A 23,281-nucleotide genomic window follows, 5' to 3' on the forward strand; every position below is an offset into this window, starting at 1 on the left:
GACTATGAGATCATGACCTGAGCTGAAGTCGGACGCTTAACCAACTGAGCCACCCAGGCGCCCCAATAATAATTTTAATAACATGATTATGTCCCTTAAGTTTGCTTTTATCTGGTGGCGTTAAATAACAAATGAAATAAAGGAAACTACCACAGTTGAGTGGAGCCTGGTTTGTAGGGATTTGGGAATAAAATTAAGCAGTGTTGGTTCATTTTGGATTTTGCCTTGCTTTTTAAAGCACTCTGCTCTTGGCCACTGTCAGATAATCAGAGGTGGACTTCCATTCCAGGAGTCACAGTTCAGCAGCTCTTCTCTGGCTGGTTACCCAAATTGAGACGGTTGTGTTCTACTAAAGGAGACATGTGTGCACCAGCACACAGGGGATTCATCCCAGAGAGATGAAAACTTACGTTCATATAAAAACCTGTATATAAATGTTCATAGCGGCTTTATTTGTAATCACCAAAAACTGGAAACGGCCCAGATGTTCTTCAACTGTTGAATGGTAAAACAAACTGTGGTACATCCATACCATGGAATACTACTTAGAAGTAAAAAGTAATAAATGATTGATATACATAACAAATTGAATGACTCTCACGGGAATTATGCTGAGTGAAAAAAGCCCATTCCGAAAGGTTACACAGTATGAGTCTGTTTATGACACTCGTGAAATGACAAAATTATTGAGATGGAGATCAGTGGTTGCTAAAAGTTAGAGATGGGGGTGGAGATCAGAAGGAAGATGGGGAGTTATAAAAGAGCAGCATGAGGGATCCTTGCAGTGATGGAACTGTCCTGTAACGTGACTGTGGTGAATACATGAATCTTCACATGTGATAAAATTGTGTAGAACTAGATACACATACAAGTAATTGGGTATAAAACTGGTAAAAATGTGAATACTGTTGGTGGATTGTATCAGTGTCAGTTTCCTGGTTTGGTATCTTATGTGGTCTCACAAGATGTTAGCCTTGGGATAACTGAGTAAAGGATGCAGGGGATCTCTATGTATTATTTCTTTTAATTACATGTGAATTTACAATGATCTCAAAATAGAAAGTTGAATTTTTTTAAAAAAGGATTATTTCCCTAGTCTGTCAGGCCCAGCACTGGTAAGACTAGTGAATTCCCTAAACATGAGCCCATGATCCCACATCATTTCCATAAAATGATTTCTTTGGTTAGAAACTGCTGTGTGGAATACCATGACAATGAATAAGAGATTCTGTAAGGTGGGTGGTGGTTTTGATAGAAGCTTTGTGGGCAGGAAAGGCAAATCCATATTTAGAGTGTTTATTCCAGTGATAATATATCACTGTCCTTTCTGTGTAGAATGGCTCAGCATAGCCTGCCACCAGGTAGCAATCTGATCATTTCAGGGAATGATGCTATATTGGAAGCTTATTGTTGGTCTCTGCTGTTGGCATATTGGTCATTTAGCAGTGACTGTAGCCAGATTAACATGGGTGACTAGAAGTCAGTGTTTCTGAATCAATGCGTAACCTCCATCCCACGAAAATTCAGGGACCTGCCATCTTGGTGAAATTTTTCATTGGTTTGTGGCCTCTGGGATATGTTGAGATACCCCTCTTACCACTAAGACAGAAGTACATCCCTGCTCCTGTGGCACCTTTGTTATTGAATGCATTGGTGGGGGACAGGAATAGCTGGGGAAAGAGGTTGACATCCACAAGACTGGTTATCATCCCCTGATTATTAAGATTCTTTCTGCTAAAGAGATCATTTACATGTGACTCATTTATTTTCTCACTCTGCCCATTCAGAGAGGTCTATCCACATACCTCTTTCCCAGACCTTGCCATTTATTTCTCACTCATGTGCCTTCTAAATCCCTGACCACCCAGCAAAATCATTGGTCACTTCACACAGATTAATATAGATCCATACCTTAGGTTATCTTTCCTTCCAGGCAAAGAGATCAGGTGCACTGCTCAAAGTTCTGTCCCCTGGGAGGCTGTTCCTTTATCCCTGTCCTTCAGGGCCACTCTAGTTCTGCATTATGATTCACCTGGAGAGGTCTGGCAAAATCTCCATTCTACAGCTTTATCTGCTATAGATACTTGAAATACTACCACATCTGCAGGGTCTTAAAGCCCAGGTAGTAGAGTCGCTTGCCTGGTAGTCTGGACCTATTGTAGAGCTTTGTCTTATTCTGAGCCTTCCTCAAAAAACTGGCAGCTTTTTGGGTCACTTTGGTAAAAGAGTTGGAGAAGAATGTCCAAATAAGGTATTTGTTGCCTCCAAAATTCAAAGAGACCCAGTAAGCACTGCACGTCTCTCTTAGTGGTAAAAATGTCCCAGACCACTGGCCTCCTAGGAATTTCACCAAGGCCCAGCATTTTTGTGAGATTTATTTCCTACCCTCTAGCATACATGTGTCTTACCATGTATCTAGAGTAGTTGCAACTTCCTGCTTCCAAGTCCAGTCAGTATGTGTTACAGACCAATATGATGTCCAGTGGAATGAAGCGGCAAAGCCCCTGTATGCTAGTTTATGACAGAGCTGGTGAATTGATGTAACTGTGAAGTATGTGTTGTTTACTAGCAGACCTAGAAAAAGAAAGCATTTGTCAGATCACTTAGCGCATACCAGGTGATAGGGGGTATTTGATTTGCTCTAGCCATGAAACCACATCTGGAATAACAGCTGTAGTTGGAGTTACTACTTGATTAAGTTTATGGTACTAAATTAGCACTGTCTAAGACCCATCTGTTTTCTATAGGGCCACATAGGCAAGTTAAGTGGGAATATGGTAGAAATCACCATCCTGCATCTTCTAGGTCCTTGGCACTAATCATTGCAGTGCCTCCGGGAATGTGGTATTACCTTCAATGTACTTGTTTGGTAGGTAGATGAAGTTCTAATATTTTCTGCTTCTCCTTTCCAACTTTAATAGCCCTCACTGCACAGATTAAGGAACAAATGTGGGCATTCTGCCAGTTGCTGAGTAAAGCTATTCCCATTATGCATTCTAGAACTTGGGAAACAACCACAAAGTGAGTTCAGGGGATGGGCCTGAGCTAAAACTCCATTCTCCTCCTCCATGCCCCCATAAGCCTCTATTCTGACTAGCAGCAAATTGGGTCTTCAAGAGTTATGTCAGTTCACATAATCCTTGAAAAGTGTGATTATTTCTCCTTCCCCAGTGGACACCCTAGTAAACAGTCACAACTCCCTTTAGGAGAGCTAGTAGGACGATCGACAGTACACATTTTTAGCTATGTAGCAGGATCCTTCCTCAGTCTGCATGATCTCCTCTTCATTCAGAGGACTCAGTGTCTGGGAATTGGTTCAAGTTTGGGAATTTGTTGAGTGGCCCTGGCAGTCATTTGTGGTGATTCAGGGCAGGCTGTTCATTAGAACTATAGCGTTTTCCTATCTGTTTCATTTCTGGGACACCATAATCAATCAGCCAACACCAGAGAGCTCTTCAAGTCAGACTGTTTTGATTACTGTTTACACTCTGTTGCATTATGATAACCGTGCCCATCATGTTGTTGGCTAGTAAGTGCTGACCTGACTCCTGCCACTTCAGGGTCTCATTATCTCCACTGAATTCAGAGAGCTCTTTATGGCAGCAACTCCCACCAGTCAGTCCTGCAGAGAACAGTCACCACACAGCAGTTCAGAAATGCTGGTGTTCCCCTCACAAATGCCTTTCCCTTAGGTTTGGTGAACTGAGTATCTTATAGATCCTCCTGGGGACCACAGTAAGGGCTAGGTGAAAAGGTCCACTCCAACATTTTGTTCTCTCCAAGCATTTGGGTACCTTCTTCTGTGGTATCCTAAGGAAGTTCTGGTATTTCAACTTCGTCTAGTATAGTCTATCTTTTGGTTCAGATTTTATTCAGCCAACCAAGCAAACTTTCAAAACCCACACCTAGCCTCTTAAGCTGACATTGTATCTGAATCTCTGCTCGGTGAGCCCATATTAGTCAGTTTGGCCCAAGGCCATACTGTCTTCCCTTCACCCTGACCCAGGACCCTTAGGATCTATTCCCATACAGATCCTTAGTTTCTACTGATTTCAGTTAACAAAATCATATAGTTCTTTTGGTGTGTATTATACCCCTTCATGGACTATACTTTATATCTCACCCCTTGAGGTCTGCTGAGACTTGAATTTGGTTATAGGTCTAGTCCTATCCAATAGAACTTTCTGTAATGATGGAAATATATACTGTCTGTGCTGTTTGCATATGGCCGTTGAGCATTTGAAATGTGGCTAGTGCAATTTGGGAACTGAATTTTAAATTTCATTTAATTTTAATTGAATTTGAATAGCTGCCTGTGTCTAGTGGATACCATATTGAACAGTGCGGGTCTGCAAGCACTGAGAAGTGGGAGAGATGGATACTTAGGAGGACCAATGGGCCCCTACAGCTACCTCAGTGTTGACCACTGCTGGTACTTCAGGAAAGGGAAGACCAACCTCCTCACACTGGGATGGAAGGGCTGCTTCTACTGGCAGAGGATACCTGGCACAGGTTAGGGGCCTAGGGGCTGCAGGTTCATCAGCATTTGCCCATATGTCCCGTGCTAAATTTCAGGATTCGCCACCTTCCTAATCAATGCCCCAATTTTAATACTAGAGAACCTGTGAAATTGGGAACTCAGTTTGCCTTGCCATTAAGCCATCTGCAGAATTAGATGTTGGGTTTTTTGGGTTTGTTTGTTTTGGGTTTGTTTGGTTTTTTGTTGTTGTTGTTGTTGTTTTGAAATCTTGGGCCTGAGGCCAAAGGAGATAAAGATTTCTTTTAGGACAGTTACACAAACTTTCAGATCCCTTATGTTAACCTCTAGGCTGGTATTTAAAGCCCTGGGGCTATCATTTTCCAGTGCACTTAATAGCAAATGACACTTTTATACTTCTGTGTTTTGACCTAATTGATATGAGGCAGAAGATACTTCTTTATGACAAAAACCTTGTCATGATTATAGGTCGTTATGTTTCTACAGATGTTAATTTAAGTAGTTGCTTTGCCGTGTACATCGTTTACACTGTGGGCTATCAGTATCTCTTTTCATGAAAATGGGATCGTGAATGTCTTTAGATTGAATGAATTCGGAGAATGAACCCCAGATAGCCCAGAATTAATTTAGATAACCCATCTTACAGTTGTATTCCTGTGGAACCATTTTGGTAGTCTCATCTTGTGTTCACAGAGACTTTTACCATAGGGACTTTTTCGAGTGCCTATATATGAGCCAGTTCCTGCGCTGGATACTTTTCCTAGACATTCTTTACTAGCTGTCCCTGTGTTTTTATTGTGCAGGGTTAGAATAAAAAGTAGAAGTAGATAGCAGTAGCATTTTATAGGAGATCCCTGAAAGCAAGTTTTGACTATTGTTTGTTAAACATTGGAATATGGACAATATAGAAAGGGATGGTGCCATGGATAGGATGGAAATTGATTTCAGACGTTTCTTTTTAGAATCGTCAGCAAATACTCTATCCTGTTTTTTTTTTTTCTTCCAGGAACCAAGATAATATATTTATGTAAACTTTTTTAGTAGTGAACAAAACAGACATCTTTTCCATCTTGAAGTAAAGAAGACAAACATTTAACGATTGATTTTACATGTCATGAATGTTATCAAAGAATTTGTATAGTACTAGAAATGGAAGGTATAATGCTAAGTGAAATAAGACAGAGAAAGACAAATACCACATGATTTCACTCATATATAGAATTTAGGAAACAAAACAAGTAAACAAAGAAAAAAGACAAAACAAAACAAAACAAAAACTCAACAACCAAACTCTTAAATACAGAGAACAAACTGGTGGTTTCCAAAAGGGAGGTGGGTGAAAGTGGGGGAAATAGATACAGGGAATTAAGAGCACACTTACCATGATGAGCACTAAGTAATGTATAGAATTGTTGAATCATTATATTTTACACCTGAAACTGATGTAGCACTGTATGTTAATTATACTTCAATTGAAAAAAAGAAATTGTATAGTACTGAGTTATATAGGATCATAGAACATGACATTTAAAAAAAAATTTTTTAATGTTTATTTTTGAGAGAGAGAGAGAGAGAGAGAGAGAGAGAGTGTGTGTGTGTGTGTGTGTGTGTGTGTGTGTGTGTGTGGGGGGGAGGAGCAGAGAGAGGGAGACACAGAATCCAAAGCACGCTCCAGGCTCTGAGCTGAGCTGTCAGCGCAGAGCCCTATGCGGGGCTCAAACTCATGAACTGTGAGATCATGACCTGAACCGAAATCAAGAGTCAGATGCTTAACTGACTGACTGACTGCCCAGGCGCCCATGCTCTATAATCAATTCTTAAAGGAAGCAGTCAACTCTTAGGTACCTGCTTTATCTATGACAACTCTATGAATGAGGTTTATAGCAACATTTTCCATAACCAGGGTTAGACACTGAGCTCCATGATATACCCTGCAGGTGACAGTCTGCCTACAGTCTCTGTAGTCTGCTTCAGCTAACAATGGTGGTTGTCAACATGGATTGAAGGAATTGCTACATTTATTGTTTTTAGAAAACATTTGACAAGTAAATGAGGAATTCAGAAATGGTTCTGGATTATGATTTTTGAAGGAGAGCTTTGTCTGATTACTTGACATAGCATCCAAACAGTATAAGGAAGGAGTTTACAATTTAAAAGCAAATTCAAGTGTTAATCCAGGGATCTTATGCTTGTGGTAAAATCATTTCACTCACTGAAAATACATTGACTTCCACTGTAAAATGTGACAAAGTAGAGGCAAAAATAATGGAACAAAAAACAGTACCATTACTACTTGAATTTAAAATCTTCTTTAAAATATAATTATTCATGGGGTGCCTGGGTGGCTCAGTTGGTTAAGTGTCCAACTTTGGCTCAGGTCATGATCTCACAATTTGTGAGTTCAAGCCCTGAATCGGGCTTTCTGCTGTCAGCACAGAACTTGCTTTGGATCCTGCCTCCCTCTCTGCCCCTCCCCAACTTGTTTTCTCTCTCAAAAATAAACATTAAAAATATATATAAATATATATATATATATGTATATGTATATGTATATGTATATATATATAAATTATTCATATCTTGAATAGCCGAAGCAATCTTGAGAAAAAAGAACCTGGAGGCACAACAATCTCTGATTTCAAACTATATTACAAAGCTGTAGTAATCAAAACAGTATGTTATTGGCATAAAAAAAGACATATAGGCCAGTGGAACAAAATAGAGAGCCTAAAAGTAAACCCACACTTCTAGTTGTGGGTATATGTTCAGTTAATTTATGATGAAAAAGCCAAGAATATACAAGGGGAAAGGACAGTCTCTTTAATAAATGGTGATGGGAAAACTGAACAGCTACATACAAAAGAATGAAATTGGACCACTGTCTTTCAGCATACACAAAAAGTAACTCAAAATGGATTGAAGACTTGAATGTAAGACCTAAAACCATAAATCTCCTGGGAGAAAAACATAGGTGGTGAGGTCCTTGACATAGGTCTTGGCAATGATTTTTTAAATCTGACACCAAAAGCAAAAGCAACAAAAGTAAAAATGAACAAGTAGGACTACGTCAAACTAAAAAGCTTTTTACAGTAGAGGAAGGAAACAATCAGCAAAGTGAAATGCATTCTATTGAATGGGAGAAAGTACTTACAAGTGATATATCTGATAAGAGGTTAATATCCCAAATATGTGAAGAACTCTTATAACTTGGTAGCAAAAAATCCCCAAACAACAAAAATGGACAGGAAATTTAAGTAGGCCTTTTTCCAAAGAAGACATGGATGGCCCACAAGTATGCAAAAGATTCTCAACATCATTAGTCAGGGAAATGCAAAGCAAAACCACAATGAGATATCACCTCACACCTGTTAAAATAGCTATTATCAAAAAGACAAGAAATAATAAATGTTGGTGAGGATGTAGAGAAAAAGGAACCCTGTGCACTGTTGGTGGAAATGTAAATTGGTACAACCACTATGGAAAACAGTACAGAGGTTTCTAAAAAAAGTTAAAAAAAGAACTACCGTATGACCTAGCAATTTCAATTCTGGTGTTTATCTGAAGAAAGTCAAAACATTAACTCAGAAAGATGTATGCACCACCCACCATGTTCATAGCAGCATTATTTATAATAGTCAAGATATGGAAACAACCCAAGTGTCCATTGATGGATGAATAAAGAAAACATGGTGTGTATATATGTGCATATACATATATACAATGGAATGCCATAAATGGTTCAGCCATGAAAAAAAGGAAATCTTGCCATTTGCAATAACATTCATGGGCCTCATTATGCTAAGTGAAATAAGTCAGAGGAAGACAAATGCATATGATCTCACTTATATGTGGAATCTAAAACAAAACCCAAAAATCTCATTTAAAAAAAGCTCATAGATACAGAGAACAGATTGGGGTTGCCAAAAGTAGGAGTTTAGAGGGTGGGGGCAGTAAATGGGGTCAAAAGATGCACACTTACACTTAAAAAAATAAATAGGTCAAGGGAATGCAGCATGGTGACTATAGTTAATAATACTATATTGTATATTTGGAAGTTGCTAAGACACTAGATCTTAAAAATTCTCATCATGGGGGCGCCTGGGTGGCGCAGTCGGTTAAGCGTCCGACTTCAGCCAGGTCACGATCTCGCGGTCCGTGAGTTCGAGCCCCGCGTCAGGCTCTGGGCTGATGGCTCGGAGCCTGGAGCCTGTTTCCGATTCTGTGTCTCCCTCTCTCTCTGCCCCTCCCCCGTTCATGCTCTGTCTCTCTCTGTCCCAAAAATAAATAAACGTTGAAAAAAAAAAAATTAAAAAAAAAAATTCTCATCATGTTTTTTTGTGAGTATGTATAGTGAAGGATGTTAAGTAGGCTTATTGTGATTATTTCACAGTATACACAAATATGAAATCATTATGTTATATACCTGAAATTGTTTTAATGGCATAACATAATGTTATTTGTCAATTATATGTCAATATAAAATATTTATAACTTTGTAAAGTTTATAGTATAAATATTTCACGACAGAACTAAAAGTCTTGAGATCTTATTAAATAATTAGTTGATAACATTCAATTATTTTCTGAAACTTAGGAAACACCTTTTACTATCATACTAATCTTAGCCCAAAAATCTCTTCACAGTTATGAAGGAAATTGTGTTATTTTAGGAACAGGCCCTAGTGGTGGCTAAATTATTTTCAATAAATGTTTAACCATTAGATTTACTACTGGATCTCCCTGTCATCTAAGGCTGTTTTAATTAGACCCTGGCTTCAATTGGAAGTCTTCCAAAGTAGGGGGGGAAAGGAAAAGGAGGAGGAGGAGGAGGGGGAGGAGTGAGGAAGGAGGAGCTGTCAACCACAGGAGTGAGGTACTGGGAAAGCAGGTCCTAGGGACAAAGGGAGGGACCCTCTTTGACTGCAGGCAGGATGAGAGCTCAGCGTTGATATTCTGTTTTTTCCTTTGAGTGGTGCTCTTTTCAGCCGCCCTGGTGGCAGCTGTTGTGGATGACATAGTGGCTGGCTAGTCGAATAGTAGTAGTAGTAGTAGCTGCTCTTGCCACTGCTGGGTTGGTGTTACTGTTTGCACGGCCTCTAGAGGGCAACTCCTAGCCTTTGTTTGTGTTGAGCCTGTAGGATGTGTTTCATCCTTGGCTGTCTGCGAGAGAACTATTTTTTCAAGGTGCTTGTTTAAGGACCTTTAATATCATATTCTGTAGAGTTATAAAACTAGTGTTACGGCTCAAAGCATAATATTCCTGGCTACCTTTTCGGTTCTGTTTGCCATCTAGATCTTCTGACTTGTCTTTGGTTTAGATCGACACTTAGTACTCAGGATTCTTTCCCAGTGTGTTTCAATCCTCTGAAACAAACCCATCACCATACCCTCCTTCTAGCATCTAAAGGACTTGGTATCAGCCAAATGTTTCGACTTTCATTTCCTTTGACTTTCTTTTTCTTGAGGCAAAGGTCATAAGCTTTGGTCTTTGGGCCAAAGTGTGTTTCATCAGATTTATAAAATGAAAGGCTTTTTTTCAATGTGCGAACATTGAAAAATTAGAAATTTTACATTGATACTTGGATTTTTGGCTTTTCTTGGAAAATCAAAAGATGTGGCAACACTGGACCTGAATTGCAATTGCAGCTAGAGCTGAGTAGTGGCTCTACCTTTTAGACTGGCACGTATTCTGCTGGTTACCAAGTCCCCACCCAGCCTGGCATTTGAGTTTGTAATCCTTGGAGTACTACATGCGTTGAAAATGAGTCATAAGTATGGTTTAATAGTTTTTAAGGTAAGTATTCTCTCGAACTCTTAATAATTCTCTCTTAAATAACAGATGTAAAACTTACTCCAAATACAGGATGTAGGTAAATTGTTAGTATTCTTCTGTAATCGGTTCTCACAAATAGAAACTTAGTAGTTCCCTTAGTTTGAGCCAAAGAATGCGCATACCATGTGCACAAATTAAAGATGAGTAGAAGGTACAAGTCTGTACTCATGGATTTTGGAAAAAGCGTGTGTTTGGAAAAAAGTTTGTAAGTTAAAAAAAAATTAAAAGGTAAGGTGCCTGCATTATAGGATCAGTCTTACCTCAGGTAAATTCAATCTGTAAAAAGATTGGAAAATGAGCAGCACAAAACAAGAAGCTATTTTTCCTTGAAATTTTACTTTAGGAAGAAGAAGAAAATTGTAACAAAGCTATTTAAAAATATCATATAACAAGGACTCATGTTCATTCTGGTAACTGAAAGACCTTTAATCATGTTTATCTTAATCTATATTTAAATTTAAAAAACCCTTTTGTTGGGTTATTTTTTATTTAAGTATAATTAACATACAGTGTTATATCAATTTCAGGTGTACAATATGATTCCACAATTCTATACGTTAATGCTCATCACATTAAGTATACTCTTAATACCCTTTATCAATTTCACCCATCCTCCCACCCATCTCCCCCCTGGCAACCACTAGTTTATTCTCTTTATTTAAGAGTCTGTTTTTTGGTTTGTCTCTTTTATTATTTGTTCTTTTGTTTGTTTTGTTTCTTAAATTTCACATGAGTGAAATCATTCCATCCCAGATATGAGTGAAATCATGTGATATTTGTCTTTCTCCATATGACTTATTTCACTTAGCATTATATACTCTACGTTGCACCCATGTTGTTGCAAATGACAAGATCTCATTCTTTTTTGTGACTGAGTAGTACTCCATTGTATGTATATATACAACATCTTCTTTACCCATTCCTCTGCCACCGGATACTTGGGTTGCTTTCATCCTTTGGCTATTGTGAATAATGCTGCAATAAACCTAGGGGTACATGTATCTTTTTGAATTAGTATTTTCTTTTTTTTTTTTTTTAACATTTATTTATTTTTGAGACAGAGAGAGAGCATGAACAGGGGAGGGTCAGAGAAACAGGGATACATAGAATCTGAAACAGGCTCCAGGCTCTGAGCTGTCAGCACAGAGCCCGACGCAGGGCTTGTACCCACGGACCGCGAGATCATGACCTGAGCCAGAGTTGGACGCTTAACCAACTGAGCCACCCAGGCGCCCCAAGTATTTTCATTTTATTCCACTCAGTACTGGAATTACTGGATCATATGGTAGTTCTATTTTTGAGGAACCTCCATACTGTTTAGTCACTCTCATTAAACTTGAATTTGAAGGGTTTTTTTGTTTTGTTTTGTTTTTTGGCAGATGATCAGTATTAGGAATAAAGTGAGTCACCTTCTTGGATACTGTACTCACATGCTCAGACTGACCTCCCTCTGTCCCCATGCTAGGAGCCTTTGTCTAAGGATACTCCTTACTTTGTTCACATTCCAGATTCTACTCTGAGCCACCACATCTGTATTATCTTCCACCAAGGGCTTTTCTTGGTCTCTTCTTCAAGAAGGAAAGGGAGGAAGAAGAAGTTGAAGACTATATCTAGCTTTTTAAAGCAAAGTTCCAGGGGTGCCTGGGTGGCTCAGTTGGTTAAGCATCTGACTTTGACTCAGGTCATGATCTCACGGTTTGTGAGTTTGAGTCCTCATTGGAGGAGCCCAAGCCCCGCTTTGGGTGAGCATGAGCCCCAGCTCAGGTGAGCACGAGTCCCATTTTGGGTAAAACATGAGTCCCACTTTGGGTAAGCCCCGTTTCTCTCTCTCTCTCTTACCCCTTGTAGGATTCTCTCTCCCTCTCTCTCTCTGCCTTCTCTCATTTGTGCTCCCCCCTCAAAAAAACAAATACCCCCCCAATTCCATTTAAATATTTTTTAGTATTGCTACAAAATGTAAATATATATGGCACATTGACTTTTAAAATTTTCTTCTGTAAGATTTTCTTATATCTATCATATTATATGTTTATATTGAATTATATGCATATAAATATCTCTTTTTATTTTTAGGGCTCTCCAAAAAATGTGGAATCCTTTGCGTCTATGCTGAGACATTCTCCTCTTACACAGATGGGACCTGCCAAGGATAAACTAGTTATTGGACGAATCTTTCATATTGTGGAGAATGATCTTTATATTGATTTTGGTGGCAAGTTTCATTGTGTGTGTAGAAGACCAGAAGTGGATGGAGAGTAAGTAGAATCATTTCCAAGTTTTTTTTAATACTGTTCATAAAAGTTGAGATACCTCAAAAGTATTTTTGGACTTTAATTGGTGATTTTCTAAAAGACAGAAAATATGCTTTATTTCTCTTCATAATGCTAGTTAGGGAAGTTAGGCCAGATTTGTGTCATGTTATGTTAGTCACCTTAGCCTAGATTCATATCTTCTCAAAGCCGTGAGAGCAGTTTTGGGGAAGATCTGAATGTTCGTCTTAGTAATAAACTATCCCCACCATAAAATGAAAACCAACTTTATAGTAATATATGCTGCTCAGGTGATTTTACGTGTAACCTTTTTGCCTCTTCCTCTGTTCCACAGTCTTCTGCTTCTCAGAGAAGCCTCCCTTTCTACTTCTTCGTGCTCCTTTCTCTCCCACTACCAAATTCTGATGCTTTATTATTTTCCTTTCTTATTCTGTATCTACTCTCAGAATTAGAATTTTCCCTATTATGGAACAGAATTCATTCTGTTTATAGGTAAAGATATTTGTGAGTATAATGCACTGGGGAAACCATTAAGATGACAGATCTAGGAGTAGAGTATCGAGAGTGAAGGGAGATGTGGAACAAAGGTTCTGAGATTGGAAAATGATAGTAAGCAAAATAGGAATGATTTTTTCCCATCAGTTTTTAATGTGTACATTTTTAAAATTTCAGTATTTCTGGTATCAGGATGCAACTTACAGTTGATGTTACATCAGTGTAATTGACAGTGTTCTTTATTCTTAAAGTAATGGTGAGTCTAGTACTCAGTGGCATCTTAGGATGAATTACAGTGATTGAAAAGTTTGTGATATTCAAGGATGAGTCATATTGTAGAAATGAATAGGAAGAGAGTCTACTCTAGATCTAAGAGAGCAATTATGAGAATTGGTTGCCTCTCTCCTGAGAGCTCTGGATACCTAAAGGTCCGGTTAATACAAATTTCCTTAGATCAGTGGCATTTGAGTAAATATTTAATGACTAGTTGTCCAATTAAAAAAAGGCCCCAATTTGCCAATTTCTGTGGCGTAAAACACTCCCACCTTGGTCAATTTTAAGTCACCAGTGTAATGTCACTGAATGCAGAATTGGGAATATTTGTACACAGTCCAGCTCCCACAAGCTGGTGCAGTCTGGAGCCAGCACACCTCTACCTCAGATAATCAGAAGCTAAGCAGTGTTTTGCAAGGTAAGTGCCATGAACTGGGACATCCTGGAGGAGAAAATGGACTTCTTATGCTACCTAGCATCGAGAGGTAATGGCTCAGGCATAGCCTGTCTTGGTATATCAAATAACATACAAGCTGGTCAAAAAGAGTAAGACCTCAAGAAATTTCTAAGTAGGATAAGTTTGTCAATCCAGATATTAATACTGTATGTCTGTTGTGTAATGGGTCATCGAAGGGATTAAATCAGATAATGTATGGAAAGATTTAGGACAGTGACTGGTGTATAATAAATAGATGCTACTATTACTGCTGTTCTTGAAATCCTGGTGATTTGGATTTTTGAGAACTGACGGTGACATTCCTCAAGAATTCCTATTGATGAGGATTCGTGCAGGAGGCAAGTGCGAAGATAGGCAGTCCTAAAGTTATCCTTCAAGAGAGGCATCCTGAGCTCTTGGGTGCTGTCAGCAGTAGCTGTGGCAGGTCATTTTTCATTAATAGAACATATATCTGTAATTTAAAAATGAAGTACTGTTTTATTTTATACAAAGAAATTTTCTCATCTCCTCCCTACAATCAGTAAGCTTTTCCTCATACTGCCATGGGCGCTACCTAGTCGCGGTGGCCATCTTTATTCTTACAAGCCAACCTAGTTTGCAGCTAGAACATCAGGTATTAACTTTATAAAAAATGCATTTTACAGGTAACTCTGCTGGATTATGAATATGTCTCCTGCTCAGGTAGATGTATTATAAGTAGCAAATGCAATGTACACTTTTCCTTATGTTTGTGGATGGAGTTTTGTTTATGATACTTCTTTCATGGGTATTTATGTCTTTGTGGGTATTCTTTTATGTATACTGTCCTTTTTTCATTAACATTTTAAAACATCAGTTTGGTCATTATGTTTTGTTTTTGAGCATAATATTTCAGAATGCATTAGAGACTAGAAGTTCTAATTTGATTCTCAGGCCTTACTGACTAAATCACAGAATTTTAAGTATCAGTATTTGAGACTGTATTTCTCTAATAAGTGCTATAATATGGTTTGAATATTTTATGTACAGTATAGCTTAAAATAGTTAAATACTAGAAATTATTGCAACATTTATTAAATCTTAAATTTTCATCGAAAACTATACACATACACATATCCTATTACAGAAATTACCATACGGCTGAAACCTTCATCTCCACATATGCTCTGCCAGTGAAGCAGTCCATTTAACAAAAGTTTTTTGGAGTGTGAGGGATGGCTCATAATAATTTTGCAAGTAAATTGTCTAGCCTATGGAGCAGTCACTGTATTAGAATTTTTCATGTACTTAGCACAGTTAAATGCCTGCACCTCTGTTTTGTAGTTATCTTTCGACTCCTGCCCCCATCGGTCTCCCCAGGATCCATTCACCAGAAGTTCCCACTTTAACTTCCAAATCAGTCACCAAATCAATACATTCATGACTGAGGATCATGAAGAAGGGTCAGTCATACCAGTGCAGGAGGAGTTGATTAATTTGTTTGTTCATTCATTTGTTCAGCAAATATTTATTGGACCTCTTCAGCTTGGCAGTTACTGTTCTACCTGGGAAGGGCTGGTAAACCAGAGCTCCTAGTTGCTCTCATGAAGTTGGGTGACTTCTACTGGAGGATAAGGGGAATAGATAGTAAACAAGTATATAAATCAATTTTAAAAATTGGTAATTACATGAGTAAAAAGGGATAATATGGTGAAAAAATGGCGAGTAGAACATAACAGTAGTTAGAAAAGGGGCTTTGACCTCTATTCTTCTATTGCTTAAAGTCTGAAATACCCTCTGAGGACTTTTTTTTTTTTCTTTTGATGATAAACAAATGTCAAGGCTTAAGTTCTATTCCTCTCTGGTCCTACAGACTGATAATATTATTTCCAACAGTGTACTAAAAGGGAGGAGTTCACTTTAGCCAAGATGTGATCTGAATAGTTTGGTTACTCTTGTTCCACATCCTCATAGCTATGCAGGTAAAAACTGCAGCTCCATATTTACATACGTTGTTTTTGGGGGAGAAACTTTCTATCTTAGAAAATTCCTTGTTGTCCAGGTTTTTTAATGTTTTTAATGTTTATTTATTTTTGAGAGAGAGAGAGAGACAGAGCACAAGTGAGGGAGAGGCAGAGAGAGAGGGAGGCACAGAATCTGAAGCAGGCTCCAGGCTCCGAGCTGTCAGCACAGAACCTTACACGGGGCTCCAACTTACAGAGCGTGAGATCATGATCTGAGCCGAAGTCAGACGCTTAACCGACTGGGCCACCCAGGCACCCCCTTGTTGCCTGGTTTTTAATTCATCCTGAAAAGAAGGTTTCTACCCTTCACAGAATATTTATTAAATTTCCTGAATTCTATGTGTAGAAACTCTTAGGTTCTTTCCAAAACCCTTCTCTAGGTCTCTTATAGCTACCTGTCACTTATGTTTTGAAAGTATTATAGAAAGGTATCAGATCAGCATAATTACTGTTTCAGTTACTTTGCTTTTCTACCTGTATCCAAGGCAAAGTTTGTGGGGGAATTATTTTATTCAGATGTTACCTGTTGTCTTTATAATTGGTAGAAAGATGATACCACCAAATCAGAAAGTAATGAGATCCAGGTAGGTCTCTGGTCCCCTTTCATACCTACAAGTTTAGATTATCTGATAGAACAGCTTATTGGGCTGGACACATGTTTGCTCTCTATCTCCATGTTGTCAGGCTAACTGTGACTGAGCAGATTTTAGGAGGGTAATTCTGACAATGGCAGAACTTCTTGCTTTGATACATTTACTTAAGAGACAACGAATAAGATGTAGATATTTACATAATTTGTTCATCATTCAGCATTCATCAGACCTGCTGTTTAAAATCCCTTTTGAGGACCTGTTTTCTTTCTCTCTTTAGTTTGACTTTGTTGTGGTTGAATCTATTCTGCTTTAGGACAGCTTAATGACATGCAAAGAAAAATACTCCAATTTAACAAAATACCCAATTTGGCAAAATGTTTTAATTTTTTTCATTATTTTTATGAATTATTTAATTTACTTTTATTTTTTCATTTTTATTTTTTTCATTTTATTTATTATTAATTTTTTTATTAAGTTTTAATTCCAGTATAGTTAACATACAGTGTTATATTAGTTTCAGGTATCCAGTATAGTGATTCAACAATTCTATACATTACTCGGTACTCATCATGATAAGTGTACTCTTTAATCCCCATCACCTGTTCCCCTATTTCACCCATCCCCCTACCCACCTCCCCTCTGGTAACCATCACTTTGTTCCCTGTAGTGAAGAGTCTTTTTCTTGGTTTGTCTCTCTCTCTTTTTTTCCTTTTGCTCATTTATTTCTTAAATTCCACACAAGTCAAATCATATGGTATTTGTTTTTTTCTGACTGACTTATTTCACTTAGCATTATACTCTCTAGCTCCATCCATATTGTTGCAAATGGCAAGATTTCATTCTTTTTGTGGCTAAATAATATTCCTTTGTATATACATGTATACCACATCTTCTTTATTCATCTGTCAGTGGACACTTGGGCTGCTTCCATCATTTGGCTATTGTACGTAATACTGCAATAAACATAGGTGTGCATGTATCCCTTTGAAGTAGTGTTTTTGTGTTTGGGGGGTAAATACCCTGTAGTACAGTTACTGGATCACAGGGTAGTTCTGTTTTTAACTTTTTGAGGAACCTCCATACTGTTTTCCACAGTTGCTGCACCAATTTGCATGCCCACCAACAGTGCACAAGGGTTCCTTTTCCTCACCAGCAGTTGTTGTTTCTTTCATTATTGCTTTTTAATATAGTTGATGGTATTTCAAACTTAGAGCAGTTGATAAGAATCAGAAATAATTTTGGTTAACTGAATATTCTGATTAGCTAAGTAATGTCCTTTTAGTAAGTTCTACAACTTTTTTGTTTTAATATTTGTTTTTGGTTATAGTTTGCTCTACATCTAATGTGGGGCTTGAACTCACGACCCTGAGATCAGGAATCACATGCTCAACTCACTGAGCCAGCCAGGCACCCCAATTATGGTTAAAAGGAACAGTTTCTGGGTGCTTGTATGGCTCAGTCAGTGGAGTATCTGACTCTTGATTTCAGCTCAGGTCATGGTCCCAGGGTCATGGGATCAAGCCCTACGTTGGGCTCCACACTGAGCATGTAGCCTGCTGAAGATTCTCTCTCTCTCTCTTTCGCCCTCTGCCCATCTTCCCAACTCATGAGCTCTCTCTCTCTAAAATAATATAAATAAGTAAATAAGTAAATAAGTAAATAAATAAATAAATAAATAACAGTTTTCAACCTTTGTCCCAAGAAACTCTAGAATTCTGCAGAAAGGCTTCAGAGATTGTTCTGGGGGTAGTGGGGAAATTAGGCCCTACTTTCAGAGCAGCTCTACTTTCATTATTTTATTACAGTTCTGGGAACATTTTGTTTAAAATATGTATGGGAAATAGTGGTAGTATTTCTACCACCAAAAAAAAAGTTTGAAAAACACTTTTAAAAGAAAATTTATTCTAGAAAGACATACTAATGGTAACATTCAGCATATAAGCATTACATTCAGAATATAATCACAGTGGTATTGTGATCTACTTAGACTCAGTTGCAAAATAAAAATGTTATAAGTAAATTCAGAGAGTTTGAAGGTGTGGATGGCGCCTAATTCTAATAGTACCAACCTTAAAAGTTTTAAACATTATATTATTTTTCTTTCATGTCAAATTATGACTTGAAATCAGAAATCAGATTATGACAAATTAGAATGCCTCAGGCATTAACTTCTTTGGCAGTTATCGAATCAGCTGATTGCTAAATTAATCAGCATTCTCTTCTATAAAACCCACTGACTGATACCGACACTAACTGGAAAAGAGATTTGTGGTCCTCCGCTATATTGACACTTTCACTTCTTCCAGTTCAGCTGTATCTTTAGCTAAATAAAGCTAGTTGTGTTTGTTCCAAAATCTGTTTATATTATCGTTAAGTAATTTTTTAAATTATTGCATAAATTAATAAAATATGACCATGGAAAGTGTTTTTGTTCTTTAAGAAAGCTCATTTTAATGTTTTGGAAAGACCCCATAAAGGAGAGTTTTGGGGTTTTTTTGTTGTTTTTTTTTTTTTTTTTAATTTAAAGAAACTACTCTTGAATTAGTTTGGGCAAGTAAACCATAAAGATTGGTTGGGGGGAATCCTGAAAATCTGGAAGGAATTGCTTTCCAAATGTCTTTCTGTTCCTGGTTTACTTTAAAGTGACTGATCTGGCAATCCCAGACATTGTAGTATGGGTATTGTTTATGTAAGGAAATCAGTGCAGAGCTCCAGTAAGTGGACCTCTCCTCAACAAGAAAGCCTGAACTTCTATCAGATTATTTGCATTACTTGTAAATTGATGTCTTCACAGAGTATGTGTAGACATTTTTAATGAGTTCTCACTTTAACCTACTTTTCCATGAGCCAACCTATGAGTCCAAGGGCTTCTACTGTGACTTTTCCATCATGTGAACCTGCCTGCCCTTTTCTTTAGACATTTTTTCTTCTGTCATTAACACAGCATACAGTTTCACTAATTTTGTGCTAATGTGAATTAAGATTATTCCCTTTTCATAGTCCATCTGATAATCATAATAGCTAGTTTTTTGAAAACCTACATTGATGCTTTATGTCTGATTTATTCCTCATAAGAAGCATAGAAAGTAGAGGATATTATCCAAATGAAGAAAGTGAGTTTCCAAGCATAATGTGCTGCAGTGATACAGCTGGTAATTAATAAGGCAGGGATTCAAACCTAGGGCTGTGTGTACCCAACATAGCTCCTGAATGTTCTTTTCACTCTACTGTGCTGTTCTCTAAATCTCACAACATATAGTTACTAAGTATCACAAGAGCCCCTTAAAATGATCTCACATATGAGCCAGTTTTCATACCAGGGTCCTTGAGGCAGGCAGTGTGGTCATGAAGCTCTATGGTGATCTGTTAAAGAATGGTAGGTAGCCTGTTACAGTGTCCTTGGCTATGGTGTCCATGGTCTAATATGTTTGGATAGTTGTTACCACTAATAAGCTAATGACCACTGGGTCCAGGCTTGTTTCAGAGTGGATGTGTAACATAATTATGGTGAGACCTGTAGCCATAGGAACTGTTTAATGGCTGACAGTGATTCATAGCTTAGAGACAGCAGGCCTCATGTTATTTGGGAATGCTTTATTTCAGAAAAGTTTATTCTGCAAATAGTAGAAAGTTGACTCTTGATACATATAATACTCAATTTTTAATTCTTTGTTTCTTTTTGTAAAATATGTCATCTACTTTCACCTTGTCACTACTAAAGTAGTTTAATCTGTTTTTATGATCTTTGTTTTTTGATGAACCAGGGTCATAATTATAAACATTAATGTGTGTTGTATCATAATTCAAATATATAGAATTATTGCTCCTTAGCCATACAACCCTCCAGGTCTGTGGTTTTTGTGTTTCACCTTTCCATGTCATCATTCTTTTCTGCTGTTGTCCTGGGTCTGCATTTTTAGGGTTTTTTTGAACTTTTAACTTTTCTTCTAATATTCTGACGCCCAGGAAATTGGTCACCAAATGTGTTGTGCTTAAAATAAGAACAACTAGTGTCTGAGTAATAACCTCTGAGCCTCTTCTGGAAGTAAAGTGTATGTACTTTAGTACATGGACTTCAACATGTATTTTGACAGCTCCTAAACTCCTCTGCTTAGTTCTCATTGGGTTCTGTGGAGACTTGATGTCACCAGATAACTAACTTCCTGATAAGTGAAGTGTAACTAGGTTGGCGTCTTGCCTGTGTTCACTGCCTGTTCACTGATGCCTTTGATAGGGATTGTCACATGTCAGGACAGTGTTTGTTGAACCAGTCAATGTGCTGAGCGTCTTGGATGAGTATTTATTGTGGTTGAGATTTTAACACCTTCAGTAGAAACAGTAGTGAAAATAAGATGGGATTCGTGGGCCACAAATACTATTTGAGATGCTATCAGTTCTTACTGTGAATTTGTAAATAAATGAGTAGATTCCTTAAGAACTTTGTAAAACCCAGAGTATTGTTTTATGGCGTTGATTAGTTTTATTGGCTTGGAATGTACCTATAGTATATTTTATCAGTCTCAAGAATTAAGCTGCTGATTTTATTATTTTTTTAATTAAGTTTTTATTTTCATTCTAGTATAGTTAATATACAGTGATATATTAGTTTCAAGTGTATGATATAGTGATTCACCAATTCTGTACCTCACCCCAGTGCTCATCATAAGCACTCTCCTCAACCCCTATCACCTGTTTCACCCCTCCCTCCACCCACCTCCCCTAGGTAACCATCAGTTTGTTCCCTATAGTTAAGAGAGTCTGTTTCTTACTTTCTCTCTTTTTTTCCTTTGCTCATCTGTTTCTTAAATTCCACAGATGAATAAAATCATATGGTGTTTGTCTTTCTCTAACTTTCTGTTTCTTAAATTTGATTCTTAAATTCCGCATGAGTGAAATCATATGGTATTTGTCCTTCTCTGACTGCCTTATTTCACTTAGCATTATACTCTGTAGCTCCATCCATTTGTTGCAAATGGCAAGATTTTGTTCTTTTTTATGACTGAATGATATTCCATTATATATAGATACACACACGTGCACACTCATGCACACCCACATTTTCTTTATCTATTAATTTTATTTTTAAATGTTTATTTTTTTGTTTTTGAGAGAGAGAAAGAGAGAGAGAGAGTGCACACACAAACAGAGGAGGGGTAGAGAGAGGGAGACAGAGAATCCGAGGCAGGCTCCAGGCTCTGAGCTGTCAGCGCAGAATCCGACTTGGGGCTTGAACTCACCAGCTGTGAGATCATGACCTGACCCAGAGTCAGAGGCTCAACTGACTGAGCCACCCAGGCTCCCCATCATTAATTTTATTTTTAAATAAACTAGGTCATGGTGCAGTTGTTCGCTGAGTCAGCAAACGTTTAATGAGCAGCTGTTATATGCCACCTCTGTGTTTAATGCTATTGATGTACAGATTAAAGACAGTCCCTGCTTTCAGGGAGTTGAGGATTCAACCAGGCGGATAGAGAAGCAAATCAATATATATAACACTATATAAGTTCTATTTACTGTATCCTACAGGAATAGAGAAGAGGGGATAGATGATTCTGTTAGATTGTCAGAGATGGTTTCCCAGAGGAACTAGCAATTGAATTGAGTTGTAAAGGATGAAGGATAGGAGATACAAAGTGCAGAAAATGGCTGCACTTGGGAGAGTTTTAAGTGAGAGAGAGCCTGGCTTTTCTGGGAACTGAAGTGGCTTAGTTGACTTAAGTTTAAAAGTGATGAGAGAGTGGGGAGATGGAGAGCCAGATCTTCAAGGTATTTATATACCATTCTAAAAAATTAGGGTTTTATTTTGAAAGTGACAAAGAACCATGAAAACATGGGCCAGGTTTGTGTTTCAATGAGATCATTCTGGCGGTGGTGGAGCATATATTGGAAGAATGAACTTGGAGTTAGGGAGCCCAATAATGAAGCTTTGGAAAGAAGTGATGAGAACTTGACTTAAGTCTGAGGGTCAAAAGAAGAGACTTTCATTAGCAATTTAGGAGATAGAAGAAACAGGTCTTGATGACTAAGTATGGATGGTAAGGTAGAAGTTTTGAATGATGTTTGATTTAAGACATGAGTGACCAGGCAGATAGTAAGTCAGGTTGTGTTGGGGAGGTGGAGATGGGGAATGTATTATATTGATATTTTTTCCTGCTTCAAAAATATAAATTACATGCCTAAATTTAGATCAGTTTTGATTCTCTCATGCCCACTCATAGACTACTTCTGATTAGTATCAGTTAAGGAACATTTCTCTTTTTACTGAAATACAAACTCCTTGTGGTTAAGCCATGCTTATCTTTTTGGTTAAAGAGCCAAACTTTCTAAATCTTATAATTTCATTGTTCTTTTTTAATTCTGATTTTTCAAGAATTGTATATATTTCTGTAAAATCCGGAAGTCCAGTTTTCAAATGGAATCGATTTATTTGTTAACGTGTTAATGAAGATCACGTCTTTTAAAGCATTATTTCTACATTGGCATCTCTATCAAAACACACATGAGTGACAGTTCTGAAAATCGAAGAGTTTCAAAACAAGCATGATTGGCAGTTCTAAGGTAACTAGCGCGTGCACTGAATTTTATCTGTACTTTTGTTTGACACTGAGGTGGAAAAAATGAGCTAATTTCCTAGGCTTTGTTTCTATTTCAGGTTGTGTGATATATGGGGTCAAATAAAGAGTGGGATGGATATTGAATGTTTCAAAAACCAAAGTTTTCAAGGTGTATTGGTGGGGGAAAAGAGAATATAAAGAATTTGAATTGAGTAGTTCTTTTTATTCCAGCAGACATGGTAGGTACACAGTTAAAAAGTATGGCATGTTTTTAAATAGATTTGTGATTGAAACTCATACTATCAGATTTTCTTAACAGAGCTCGGA

The 23,281-nt window shown here is 37.7% G+C and overlaps 1 protein-coding gene across 1 annotated transcript in view; it reads left to right on the forward strand.

Annotated features, from left to right (window-relative positions):
- MRPS28 (mitochondrial ribosomal protein S28) overlaps positions 1–23,281 on the forward strand; it is a 108,860-nt gene that overhangs the window by 9,663 nt on the left and 75,916 nt on the right. The window contains exon 2 of the mRNA XM_030304100.1: positions 12,404–12,585. Within this exon, the coding sequence (XP_030159960.1) occupies positions 12,404–12,585 (182 nt within the window). The remainder of the gene's footprint in view (positions 1–12,403; positions 12,586–23,281) is intronic.

The sequence above is a fragment of the Lynx canadensis genome, chromosome F2 (assembly GCF_007474595.2).
Source record: "Lynx canadensis isolate LIC74 chromosome F2, mLynCan4.pri.v2, whole genome shotgun sequence".
Classification (NCBI taxonomy): Eukaryota; Metazoa; Chordata; class Mammalia; order Carnivora; family Felidae; genus Lynx; species Lynx canadensis.